This window comes from Oncorhynchus mykiss, chromosome 4 (genome assembly GCF_057628025.1).
Source record: "Oncorhynchus mykiss isolate SJ-2025 chromosome 4, ASM5762802v1, whole genome shotgun sequence".
In the NCBI taxonomy this organism is placed as follows: Eukaryota; Metazoa; Chordata; class Actinopteri; order Salmoniformes; family Salmonidae; genus Oncorhynchus; species Oncorhynchus mykiss.
This window is the reverse complement of record NC_143025.1, coordinates 28,818,251-28,831,456: the sequence shown is the minus strand read 5'-3', so window position 1 is coordinate 28,831,456 and position 13,206 is coordinate 28,818,251. Positions and strand designations below refer to the sequence as shown.

Here is a 13,206-nt window from a genome sequence, read left to right as displayed (position 1 = left end):
AAATGTGTGTGAGACTCACGTCAAACTCCTTGCTGAGCGAGGGGTCTGACTGGTGGTGCATGGACAGCAGCTCTCTGGTGATGAGCTGTAGGTTGGCCACAGAGCTGTCTGCCAGCATCACCAGCACCTCGTAGGCTGCCAGTCTGCTGCTGGCCGTACTGCACTTGGGGAAGAAGTCGTGGCTGGGGGGGGAGCTGGAGGCGGGGTTAGACGTGTTCAGGATGATGCGCGATGCTCGGAAGAGGAAGTCATCTAACAGCTGCTGGATCAGAGAGTGACCTGTGGAGAAAACACACACATGCTGTAAATGTGAAAGTCGTCTAGTTAGCGACTTTGAAACCCGAACTGCCTGGACTGTCTTGTAATGCAACATGCAAAAATGTCTAAGATTATACAGTTACAGTTCATATAAGGACATCAGTCAATAAAAAATAAAAAAAAAGGCCCAAATCTATGGATTTCACTGGGAAAACAGATATGCATCGGTTGGTCACAGATACCTTGAGAAAAAAAAGGTAGGGGTGTGGATCAGAAAACCAGTCAGTATCTGGTGTGACCATTTGTCTCATGCAGTGCGACACATCTCCTTCACATAGAGTTGATCAGGCTGTTGATTGTGGCCTGTGGAATGTTGTCCCACTCCTCTTCAATGGCTGTGAGAAGTTGCTGGACATTGGCGGGAACTGGAATACACCGTTGTACACGTCAATCCAGAGCATCCCAAACATGGTGAATGGGTGACATGTCTGGTGAGTATGCAGGCCATGGAAGAACTGGGACATTTTTAGCTTCGAGGAAGTGTACATAACCTTGCGACATGGGGTTGTCCATTATCATGCTGAAACATGAGGTTATGGCGACCGATGACAGGCACGACAATGGGCCTCAGGATCTCGTCACTCAAATTGCCATCGATAAGATGCATTGTGTTTGTTGTCCGTGGCTTATGCCTGCCCATACAATAACCGCACCCCCATCATGGGGCACTCGGTTCACAATGTTGACATCAGCAATCCACTCGCCAACACAATGCCATACACGTGAGTCTGCGGTTGTGAGGCCGGTTGGACGTACTGCCAAATTCTCTAAAACAACATTGGATGCGGCTTATGGTAGAGAAATGAACATTAGACATTTATGCTAATTATACGCTCCCTCAAAACTTGAGACGTCTGTGACATTGTGCTGTGTGACACAAAACTGCCTGTTTTAGAGTGGCCTTTTATTGTCCCTAGCACAAGGTACACCTGTGGAATGATCATCCTGTTTAAATCAGCTTCTTGATATGCCACCCCTCTCAGGTGGATGGATTATCTTGACAAAGGATAAATGCTCAATAACAGGGAGATAAACACATTTTTGCCCAAAATCTGAGAGAAATAAGCATTTTGTGCCTAAAGAACATTTCTGGGATAATTTATTTAATCTTATGAACCACGGGACCAACACTTTATATGTGGTTTATATTTTTGTTCAGTGTAACTTGCAGCTGTGCTTGGTGCTGGACCGTCTCCCTATCACAGCAAAGCATTCGGAAAATATAACCTTTTAAGGATCTGAACTATATGTGTGTATGTATGGCAGGCTGTGTTCTGGTGTGTGTGTGTGTGTGTTCTGGTGTGTGTGTGTGTTCTGGTGTGTGTGTGTGTGTGTGTGTGTGTGTGTGTGTGTGTGTACTCTGTGTTCCGATGGTGTATATGTACAGTGCATTGGGAAAGTATTCAGACCCCTTGACCTTTTCCACATTTTGATTTGGAAAGGCCTCCATTCTTAAACGGATGAAGTTTGGAATCACCAAGAGACTCTTCCTACAGCTGGCCGGCCGGCCAAACTAAGCAATCGGGGGAGAAGGGTCTTGGTCAGGGAGGTGACCAAGAACCCGATGGTCACTCTGACAGAGTTCCTCTATGGAGATGGGAGAACCTTCCAGAAGGACAACCATCTCTGCAACATTCCACCAATCAGGCCTCTATGGTAGTGGCCAGACGGAAGCCACTCTTCAGTAAAAAGGCACATGACCGCCCGGTTGGAGTTTGCCAAAAGGCACCTAAAGGACTTTCAGACCATGAGAAACAAGATTCTCTCTGAAACCAAGATAACCCGGCCTGAATGCCAAGCATCACGTCTGGAGGAAACCTAGCACCATCCCTACAGTGAAGCAGAGTACAGAGAGATCCTTGACAGACTGGGGCAAAGGTTCACCTTCCAACAGGACAACGACCTCAAGCACAAAGCCAAGACAACGGAGGAGCAACTTCGGAACAAGTCTCTGAATGTCCTTGAGTGGCCTAGACAGATCCCGGACTTGAAGCCATCGAACATCTCTGGAGAGACCTGAAAATTGTTGTGCAGCGACGCCCCCCATCCAACCTGAGAGCTTGAGAGGATCTGCAGAGAATTGGAGAAACTCCCCAAATACAGGTGTGCCAAGCTTGTAGCGTCATACCCAAGAAGACTTGAGGCTGTAATCGCTGCCAAAGGTGCTTCAACAAAGTGCTGAGTAAAGGGTCTGAATACCTATGTAAATGTTATCATAAAAATAAAAATTACATTAAAAATTCTTGAAAACAGTTTTTGCTTTGTCATTATGGGGTATTGTCTGTAGATTGATGAGGGGAAAACCATTTAATACATTTTAGAATAAGGTTGTAACATAACAAAATGTGGAAAAATTCAAGGGGTCTGAATACTTTCCGAAGGCACGGTATATGAATGTGTGTGTTCTCACCCAGTTGTTCCTTCTCTGTGCCACAGAGTGACAGTAGTGTTTTGATGAGGCGGAGGTGTCCAGCCTGCAGGATGTTGTCAGCCTCACTGGTCTCCATCTCAGAGCTCCAGCTGGGCTCAAAGTTATCCAACCAGCTGATCTCATCTTCCAACATGGCCACCGCACTCACTGACAACACCTCCATCTCCGAACCTGGAGTGGGACAGGAGCATTCATCATGTGTCAATGAGTGTTGGAAAACCGTTGGTGTGTGTGTCTGTGTGTGTGTAAACTTACTGGTCAAGTCATCCAGTAGTTGACATCGCAGGTCAAAGTACTCAGTACACTGTGACAGCAACCTGGACAGACAGAACAATATTACACTCAGATATAGACACAACAGACAGAACAATATTACACTCAGATATAGACACAACAGACAGAACAATATTACACTCAGATATAGACACAACAGACAGAACAATATTACACTCAGATATAGACACAACAGACAGAACAATATTACACTCAGATATAGACACAACAGACAGAACAATATTACACTCAGATATAGACACAACAGACAGAACAATATTACACTCAGATATAGACACAACAGACAGAACAATATTACACTCAGATATAGACACAACAGACAGAACAATATTACACTCAGATATAGACACAACAGACAGAACAATATTACACTCAGATATAGACACAACAGACAGAACAATATTACACTCAGATATAGACACAACAGACAGAACAATATTACACTCAGATATAGACACAACAGACAGAACAATATTACACTCAGATATAGACACAACAGACAGAACAATATTACACTCAGATATAGACACAACAGACAGAACAATATTACACTCAGATATAGACACAACAGACAGAACAATATTACACTCAGATATAGACACAACAGACAGAACAATATTACACTCAGATATAGACACAACAGACAGAACAATATTACACTCAGATATAGACACAACAGACAGAACAATATTACACTCAGATATAGACACAACAGACAGAACAATATTACACTCAGATATAGACACAACAGACAGAACAATATTACACTCAGATATAGACACAACAGACAGAACAATATTACACTCAGATATAGACACAACAGACAGAACAATATTACACTCAGATATAGACACAACAGACAGAACAATATTACACTCAGATATAGACACAACAGACAGAACAATATTACACTCAGATATAGACACAACAGACAGAACAAAGTACACAGAACAAAACAGGCCGTGGCTGCAATGATTGAATAACATGTATGTTATTCAAATCATTGCAAGCGGTGTGGTCAGCATGTTAGTCCACCTATCATCTGTCACGGATAATTTGGCCCCATCTGCTGTTTAAGATAACTTACTACTGCCTCCGAGTAGCAATGACAACAATGCGTGTGTGTACCTCTGGTTGACTCCTCTCATGACAGACGTGGGGCTCCAGAGAGGCAGCTGGGAGGCGAGGACGACTCGGAGCAGGAACACGTTGGGTTTGACGATCTCAGGGAACGCAGAGCTGTCGGATTGGCTCAGAGTGTACAGCTGGTCACATGCCACGCGCCGGATCTGACAGAGACACGGGTTAGAACGCACACACACACAGTCTCACACACCAACACACATCCTAGGTACCTCTCCACTGGCTGATCCTAGCAGGATGTCGATGATGAAGTCGCTGACACAGGGGAGGATGTAGAATGAGCCTGGAGAGAGACACACACACTGTTAGCATTCCGTCTTTACAAAACAGTGTCTGTGTGTCAAATCAAGGCCACATTGTATTCATCACATGCTTGGTAAACAACAGATGTAGACTAACAGTGAAATGCTTACTTACAGGCCCTTCCCAACAATGCAGAGAGAAACAACAGATGTAGACTAACAGTGAAATGCTTACTTACAGGCCCTTCCCAACAATGCAGAGAGAAACAACAGATGTAGACTAACAGTGAAATGCTTACTTACAGGCCCTTCCCAACAATGCAGAGAAAGAAAATAGAGAAATAATAGAAAGGTAAAACACATAATAATAAATACACAATGGGCAGCGATAACTTGGCTCTATACACGGGGTACCAATACCGAGTCGGTGTGCAGGGGTACGAGGTAATTGAGGTAGATATGTACATACAACTAGGAATAAAGTCACAGATAATAAACAGTAGTGTGTGTGATGAGACAAAAGAAAGTTAGTGCAGAAAGGGTCAATGCAGATAGTTAAATAGTCCAGGTAGCTGTTTTAGTTAACTATTTAACTAACTATTTAGCTGTCTTATCGCTTGGGGGTAGAAGCTGTTCTGGGTTCTGTTGGTTCCAGACTTGGTGCATCGGTACTGCTTGCCGTGCTGTAGCAGAGAGAACAGTTTATGACTTGTGTGGCTGGAGTAAGTGACCATTTCTAGGGCCTTCCTTTGACACCGCCTGGTATACAGGTCCTGGATGGCAGGGAGCTTGGCCCCAGTGATGTACTGGGCCGTACCTTCTGTAGGGCCTTGCGGTCAGATGCCAAGCAGTTGCCATACCAAGCAGTGATGCCGCCAGTCAAGATGCTCTCAATTCTGAGCTGTATAACTTTGAGGATCTGAGGGTCCAAGCCAAATCTTTTCAGCCTCCTGAGGGGGAAGAGGCATTGTCGTGCCCTCTTCACAACTGTGTTGATGTGTGTGGACCATGATAGATCCTTAGTGATGTGGACACCGAGGAACTTGAAGCTCTCGACCCCTCCAACTACAGCCACTTCAATATGAATGGGGGCGTGCTCGGCCCTCTGTTTCCTGTAGTCCACTCCACGATCAGCTCCTTTGTCTTGCTGACGTTGAGGGAGAGGTTGTTGTCCTGGCACTACACTGCCAGGTCTCTGATCTTCTCCCTACAGGCTGTCTTATCATCGTCAATGATCAGGCCAACCATTGTCGTGCCGTCAGCAAACTTAATGATGGTGTTGAAGTAGTACGTGGCAACGCAGTCGTGGGTGAACAGGGAATACAGGAGGGGACTAACCACGCACCCGAGGGGCACCCGCGGTGAGGGGCAGCATGGCAGATGTTTTGTTGCCTAACCTCATCACCCGGGTGCGGCTCATCAGGAAGTCCCGGATCCAGATGCAGAGGGAGGTGTTCAGTCCCAGGGAGCTTAACTTAGTGATGAGCTTGGAGGGTACTATGGTGTTGAACGCTGAGCTGTAGTCAATTAACATCTCTCACATAGGTGTTCCTTTTGTCCAGGTGGGAAAGGCCGGTGTGGAGTACAATAGAGACTGCGCCATCTGTGGATCTATTGGGGCGGTATGTGAATTGGAGTGGGTCTAGGGTTTCTGGGATGATAGTATTGATGTGAGCCAATGACCAGCCTTTCAAAGCATTTCATGGCTACAGATGTGAGTGCTACAGGGCGATAGTAATTTAGACATGTTACCTTGGTGTTCTTGGGCACAGGGACTATGGTGGTCTGCTTGAAACATGTAGGTATTACAGACTGGGTCAGGTTTTGAAAATGTCAGTGTGTGTTACCTAGCTGCAGTGTTCGTAGCCGTAGACAGGAGACCAGTAGAGACAGGAGTGTGTGTGTGTTACCTAACTGTTGTGTCCACAGCTGTAGACAGGTGACCAGTAGAGAGAGTGTGTTGTAGAGACAGTGTGTGTGTGTTACCTAGCTGCTGTGTCCATAGCTATAGACTGGTGACCAGTAGAGACAGGGTGTGTGTGTGTGTGTGTTACCTAGCTGCTGTGTCCGTAGCTGTAGACAGGTGACCAGTAGAGACAGGGTGTGTGTGTGTTACCTAGCTGCTGTGTTCGTAGCTGTAGACAGGTGACCAGTAGAGACAGGGTGTGTGTGTGTGTGTGTTACCTAGCTGCTGTGTTCGTAGCTGTAGACAGGTGACCAGTAGAGACAGGGTGTGTGTGTGTGTGTGTTACCTAGCTGCTGTGTCCGTAGCTGTAGACAGGTGACCAGTAGAGACAGGGTGTGTGTGTGTGTGTGTTACCTAGCTGCTGTGTCCGTAGCTGTAGACAGGTGACCAGTAGAGACAGGGTGTGTGTGTGTGTGTGTTACCTAGCTGCTGTGTCCGTAGCTGTAGACAGGTGACCAGTAGTGACAGGGTGTGTGTGTGTTACCTAGCTGCTGTGTCCGTAGCTGTAGACAGGTGACCAGTAGAGACAGGGTGTGTGTGTGTGTGTGTTACCTAGCTGCTGTGTCCGTAGCTGTAGACAGGTGACCAGTAGTGACAGGGTGTGTGTGTGTGTGTGTGTTACCTAGCTGCTGTGTCCGTAGCTGTAGACAGGTGACCAGTAGTGACAGGGTGTGTGTTACCTAGCTGCTGTGTCCGTAGCTGTAGACAGGTGACCAGTAGTGACAGGGTGTGTGTTACCTAGCTGCTGTGTCCGTAGCTGTAGACAGGTGACCAGTAGTGACAGGGTGTGTGTTACCTAGCTGCTGTGTTCGTAGCTGTAGACAGGTGACCAGTAGTGACAGGGTGTGTATTACCTAGCTGCTGTGTTCGTAGCTGTAGACAGGTGACCAGTAGTGACAGGGTGTGTGTTACCTAGCTGCTGTGTTCGTAGCTGTAGACAGGTGACTAGTAGAGACAGGGTGTGTGTGTGTGTGTGTTACCTAGCTGCTGTGTTCGTAGCTGTAGACAGGTGACTAGTAGAGACAGGGTGTGTGTGTGTGTGTGTGTTACCTAGCTGCTGTGTTCGTAGCTGTAGACAGGTGACTAGTAGAGACAGGGTGTGTGTGTGTGTTACCTAGCTGCTGTGTTCGTAGCTGTAGACAGGTGACTAGTAGAGACAGGGTGTGTGTGTGTGTGTGTGTTACCTAGCTGCTGTGTCCGTAGCTGTAGACAGGTGACCAGTAGAGACAGGGTGTGTGTTACCTAGCTGCTGTGTCCGTAGCTGTAGACAGGTGACCAGTAGTGACAGGGTGTGTGTTACCTAGCTGCTGTGTCCGTAGCTGTAGACAGGTGACCAGTAGAGACAGGGTGTGTGTGTGTTACCTAGCTGCTGTGTTCGTAGCTGTAGACAGGTGACCAGTAGTGACAGGGTGTGTGTTACCTAGCTGCTGTGTTCGTAGCTGTAGACAGGTGACCAGTAGTGACAGGGTGTGTGTTACCTAGCTGCTGTGTTCGTAGCTGTAGACAGGTGACCAGTAGTGACAGGGTGTGTGTTACCTAGCTGCTGTGTTCGTAGCTGTAGACAGGTGACCAGTAGTGACAGGGTGTGTGTGTGTGTGTGTGTGTTACCTAGCTGCTGTGTTCGTAGCTGTAGACAGGTGACCAGTAGTGACAGGGCCTCTCTAGCGATGATGCAGTCTTTAATAGAAACACTCTGCTGCTTCACGCATATCCCAGCATGCAACGCTGTGGGCGGCGCCTCGCCCTCACTGCTGGAGCTGCAGTTACTTCCTGTCGAGAGAGAGAGAGAGAAGTAAAAAGAGAGGAGAGAGAGAAATCCTCAGTATAAGGCCAAAGAATGAGAAGAGCGTAACAGACAATCCATTTCATTGCTCACAATTCAGGCTGATGTGTATGTTGTTAAATGTGTGTCAATATATTCCACCAGTGCCTTGTATGTGTGTGTCTCACCAGTGCTGCTGACACGGGTGCGGACCCCAAGTGGGAGGAGCGAGCTGTGCTCAGGTCTGATTGGCTGTGGACTGCCGACGAGGTCCAATCGGCCAGCGGCTGCTGCCCATGTCAGACGCATGAAGCACGCCAACGTCGAGGTGAAGTCCCCCACCTCCATCGTCTATGGAGAAGAGACATGGTTAGAGGTGTGTGTAAGATGTGTGTGTATTAGTTGCATGTTTGTGTTAGGTATGCATTAGTGTGTGTGTGTACCTGTATAGCCACGCGTGCAGCAGGGATGATCTCCTCTACTCTGATGGAGGAGCGTTCAGACAGAGACATCTGTCTATAGGAGCTCTTCTCTGGCGTTCCACACAGCGACAGCTGTCTCCCCGGTCGCCCCGCATTACGGAACGGCCGACTAGACAGCGTGTCGCCCTCTCGGATGACATCATCATCCAGCAACGACGGCATACTTTGGCCAACCAAAAGGAACCTGCAGGGGAAAGAAAGATCCAATCACATTCAACCTCTCTAACAACTTATCTAAACGTGTGTGTGTGTGTGTGCAGTGGTAGGTTTCGTTATAGGCGACATGGACAGCCACCCAGGGCGGCACGGGGCGCCCACACATTTGCGCGATCGTTTTTCTATCGCTCATTTGCACGTCACGTCAATGATATCATGTCACCGTGTGGGACTGTGGGTCAATTAACCTTGTCGGAGTGGGCGCCCTGATTCTAGTTGCCTGGGAAGGTCTCCCACTCAGAAGTACGAGATGGCGAGGGGGGTGGGAGTAGGTTGACCAGAAGTCTCCCCCACTGGAAGCCCGAGGTAGGGGGAGCGGGGAAATCTATCAAACAGCGCACCTCTAAGGTTGTACAGTACTAATGCAATTAGTACAAATCAGTCACACTACGAAATGCTACCAAATAACCTACAATTCATTCATAATACTGTGAATATATAGTTTCACTGACATATTGTTGCTTTTCTTTCTGGTTTGTGTGAAATCATTAAGAATAATATAAAACCAGTCTGCACACCACCAAGGTGAACTGGTTTAGTCTTGACTCTTGGTTGACAGTGTTGGGGGATGGGTAATGTATTGATGCTCGAGTGCCAAATCAACACAAATGTTTCTATTTGTCTTTGTTACTTATTTTTTATATTTACGAGTTATTTTTGTATATATTTTATATAGTTTTAAATGTTATGATTATTTATTTGTGTTGTTCCAAATGTCTGAATAAAAATGACGGTTAGTGCAGAATGGTGGGTGGGGGTTCGCCCAGGGAGCTATACAAGCTAGAACCGCCACTGTGTGTGTGTGTACCTGGCCAGTTGTAGACAGATGGAGTAGACTCCCTGTCTGGTCTCATAGTCCACCTCAGAGGGAATAGAGTCTCGCTGCATCACGTTCACCACCAAACTGAGACCTCCAGCTTTCAGGAAGTTCTCACAGAAAGACTTGACACTGGTCTTAGCCATCTCATCATCTGAGGTTGGCATCAACTTAGAACTCAACACCTTGAGAAAGGAGAAGAAAGAGGTCACAGAACGAAGTGTGTGAAGTGTGTCCGTGCACAAATGTGTGGGTGTGTACAGGAGTGTGTGTGTACCTCTAGGTTGTAGAGGACTCTGAAGGTGGACATCCCGGGAGCAGAGGATCTGAAGAGTGATTCCAAGATGGAGGCAGCACTGGGCTGGTGCTGCTGCTTAGAACCCAGAGACGGAGACCGAGAGCCTGACCCCTGACCCAGGGTGAACAGCGTCTTCTACAGCAGACACACACAGGAAACGCATACATGCTATCACCCTCGCTCTGGTCAGAGGGGTTTAACTGTCCTCATCATTTCAACCCAAACACAAACTAACCCACCGGGCCTGATGGTTGCTAGTACAGGGTTAGATTATGATAGTACTGAAGGGTTAGTAGCTATAGAACTAGTTAATGCAAATGTACCTGGTGACTCCATACACTGGACTCTTTGGGAACAAAGTTATCTAGAGCATCCTGAACCTCTGGGTCTGTTGGGATCAGCAGCAGCAGCTTACGCACACGAAGGGTTGTCCTGGAACACACACACAAACAGAACGTCATACATTCAGGTCCAGGTCCTTGAAGGATCTGTGTGTGTTCGTGCACAACTCACCGGGGTTCGTCCAGGTTGGCCAGCTGGTAGAGCATCTCAAACACGTTGCACACCAACGCCATGACAACACCTGGAAGGGACTTCTCCTACAAACACACCGTTAGCACATAATCAGACACAAACATGAACTCAATGTGTTCGTATACACATGTCAGTGAGTGATTGTGTGTGGTTTACCTGTTCCATAGCGTAGGCTGAGTTGAAGACCGCAGAGCTGGAGGAGGAGGCGGAGGCGGAGGATTCAGAGCTGCCACCTGAGGGTGTCCCTGTGCCAGAGCTCTTTACTGTCAGAGACTGCTCATCACTGAACCCCAGCTGGGACAGCAGCTTCTGGTCCCGGTTCATTGTCAACTACAGAGCAAGAGAGAGAGTTACACAAAACACACAGATACAGTGCCTTGCGAAAGTATTCGGCCCCCTTGAACTTTGCGACCTTTTGCCACATTTCAGGCTTCAAACAAAGATATAAAACTGTATTTTTTTTTTGTGAAGAATCAACAACAAGTGGGACACAATCATGAAGTGGAACGACATTTATTGGATATTTCAAACTTTTTTAACAAATCAAAAACTGAAAAATTGGGCGTGCAAAATTATTCAGCCCCCTTAAGTTAATACTTTGTAGCGCCACCTTTTGCTGCGATTACAGCTGTAAGTCGCTTGGGGTATGTCTATCAGTTTTGCACATCGAGAGACTGAATTTTTTCCCATTCCTCCTTGCAAAACAGCTCGAGCTCAGTGAGGTTGGATGGAGAGCATTTGTGAACAGCAGTTTTCAGTTCTTTCCACAGATTCTCAATTGGATTCAGGTCTGGACTTTGACTTGGCCATTCTAACACCTGGATATGTTTATTTTTGAACCATTCCATTGTAGATTTTGCTTTATGTTTTGGATCATTGTCTTGTTGGAAGACAAATCTCCGTCCCAGTCTCAGGTCTTTTGCAGACTCCATCAGGTTTTCTTCCAGAATGGTCCTGTATTTGGCTCCATCCATCTTCCCATCAATTTTAACCATCTTCCCTGTCCCTGCTGAAGAAAAGCAGGCCCAAACCATGATGCTGCCACCAACATGTTTGACAGTGGGGATGGTGTGTTCAGCTGTGTTGCTTTTACGCCAAACATAACGTTTTGCATTGTTGCCAAAAAGTTCAATTTTGGTTTCATCTGACCAGAGCACCTTCTTCCACATGTTTGGTGTGTCTCCCAGGTGGCTTGTGGCAAACTTTAAACGACACTTTTTATGGATATCTTTAAGAAATGGCTTTCTTCTTGCCCCTCTTCCATAAAGGCCAGATTTGTGCAATATTCGACTGATTGTTGTCCTATGGACAGAGTCTCCCACCTCAGCTGTAGATCTCTGCAGTTCATCCAGAGTGATCATGGGCCTCTTGGCTGCATCTCTGATCAGTCTTCTCCTTGTATGAGCTGAAAGTTTAGAGGGACGGCCAGGTCTTGGTAGATTTGCAGTGGTCTGATACTCCTTCCATTTCAATATTATCGCTTGCACAGCGCTCCTTGGGATGTTTAAAGCTTGGGAAATCTTTTTGTATCCAAATCCGGCTTTAAACTTCTTCACAACAGTATCTCGGACCAGCCTGGTGTGTTCCTTGTTCTTCATGATGCTCTCTGCGCTTTTAACGGACCTCTGAGACTATCACAGTGCAGGTGCATTTATACGGAGACTTGATTACACACAGGTGGATTGTATTTATCATCATTAGTCATTTAGGTCAACGTTGGATCATTCAGAGATCCTCACTGAACTTCTGGAGAGAGTTTGCTGCACTGAAAGTAAAGGGGCTGAATAATTTTGCACGCCAAATTTTTCAGTTTTTGATTTGTTAAAAAAGTTTGAAATATCCAATAAATGTCGTTCCACTTCATGATTGTGTCCCACTTGTTGTTGATTCTTCACAAAAAAATACAGTTTTATATCTTTATGTTTGAAGCCTGAAATGTGGCAAAAGGTTGCAAAGTTCAAGGGGGCCGAATACTTTCGCAAGGCACTGTACATATGATACACAGTCACACACTTCCATCCTTTGGCTTACTACGCTGTCACACACACTGTTCAGTCAACAAGACACACAAATAACACACACACACTCACCACGCTGTCATTGGCAAAGATTTGGACATTGTCGACTGGACAGCTGAGGTGCTCGGCGATCTTCCATCGGATGCTGCCTACAGTTTCATTACTGTGGGCCTCCAGGGTGAAGGTGTCTTTGGTGGACTCATAGGTGACGTGTAGAGAGACAGGGTGGCCGTTGAAGGACGCTCCGTGAGGTAGAATGGTACGAGGCACAGAGTACAGATCCTACACACACACAGTCATTTTTCTATCTTTCCATGTCACGCTCTCATCCCCCAAATTGAAATGTTTATAACGAAATATAGGTGAAAGTAGTCTAACGTTTAAACAAAAATGATAAATGCCATGTTACATATTTTGGTCAGTGTGAGGTCTTACCTCGATAGTGATGACGTAACGCTCAGCCAATAGCAGCAGCCTCTCAATGATAACCAGTTTGGTGGACCTGGAAGGTGATTGGACCGACGTTGCAACAGTTGGCATGGCGGTGGCCGTCAGCATCTTGGTTGCCCTGGTAACAGCATGAGTCAACGTGGGGCCTCCTAGAGCTGAACTGGCTGCCTCCAGTCGTTTGTAACAATCAGCAATGAACTTCTTGTGTAAAGACACAGAATCCTACAGAGACACA

The 13,206-nt window shown here is 46.6% G+C and overlaps 1 protein-coding gene across 4 annotated transcripts in view; it reads right to left on the bottom strand.

Moving 5' to 3' along the window:
- The window catches only part of LOC110522770 (ubiquitin carboxyl-terminal hydrolase 24), a 52,247-nt gene that overhangs the window by 13,382 nt on the left and 25,659 nt on the right, over positions 1-13,206 (bottom strand). For all 4 annotated transcript variants that reach the window (XM_036969178.2, XM_090231734.1, XM_090231735.1 and 1 more), the window contains 15 exons: positions 12,957-13,193; positions 12,594-12,803; positions 10,660-10,833; positions 10,483-10,568; positions 10,293-10,401; positions 9,949-10,104; positions 9,663-9,856; positions 8,600-8,822; positions 8,345-8,507; positions 8,003-8,164; positions 4,399-4,469; positions 4,172-4,332; positions 3,005-3,066; positions 2,729-2,920; positions 20-279 (listed from right to left, as the gene is read on the bottom strand). In XM_036969178.2, the coding sequence (XP_036825073.2) occupies positions 20-279; positions 2,729-2,920; positions 3,005-3,066; positions 4,172-4,332; positions 4,399-4,469; positions 8,003-8,164; positions 8,345-8,507; positions 8,600-8,822; positions 9,663-9,856; positions 9,949-10,104; positions 10,293-10,401; positions 10,483-10,568; positions 10,660-10,833; positions 12,594-12,803; positions 12,957-13,193 (2,460 nt within the window). The remainder of the gene's footprint in view (positions 1-19; positions 280-2,728; positions 2,921-3,004; positions 3,067-4,171; positions 4,333-4,398; positions 4,470-8,002; positions 8,165-8,344; positions 8,508-8,599; positions 8,823-9,662; positions 9,857-9,948; positions 10,105-10,292; positions 10,402-10,482; positions 10,569-10,659; positions 10,834-12,593; positions 12,804-12,956; positions 13,194-13,206) is intronic.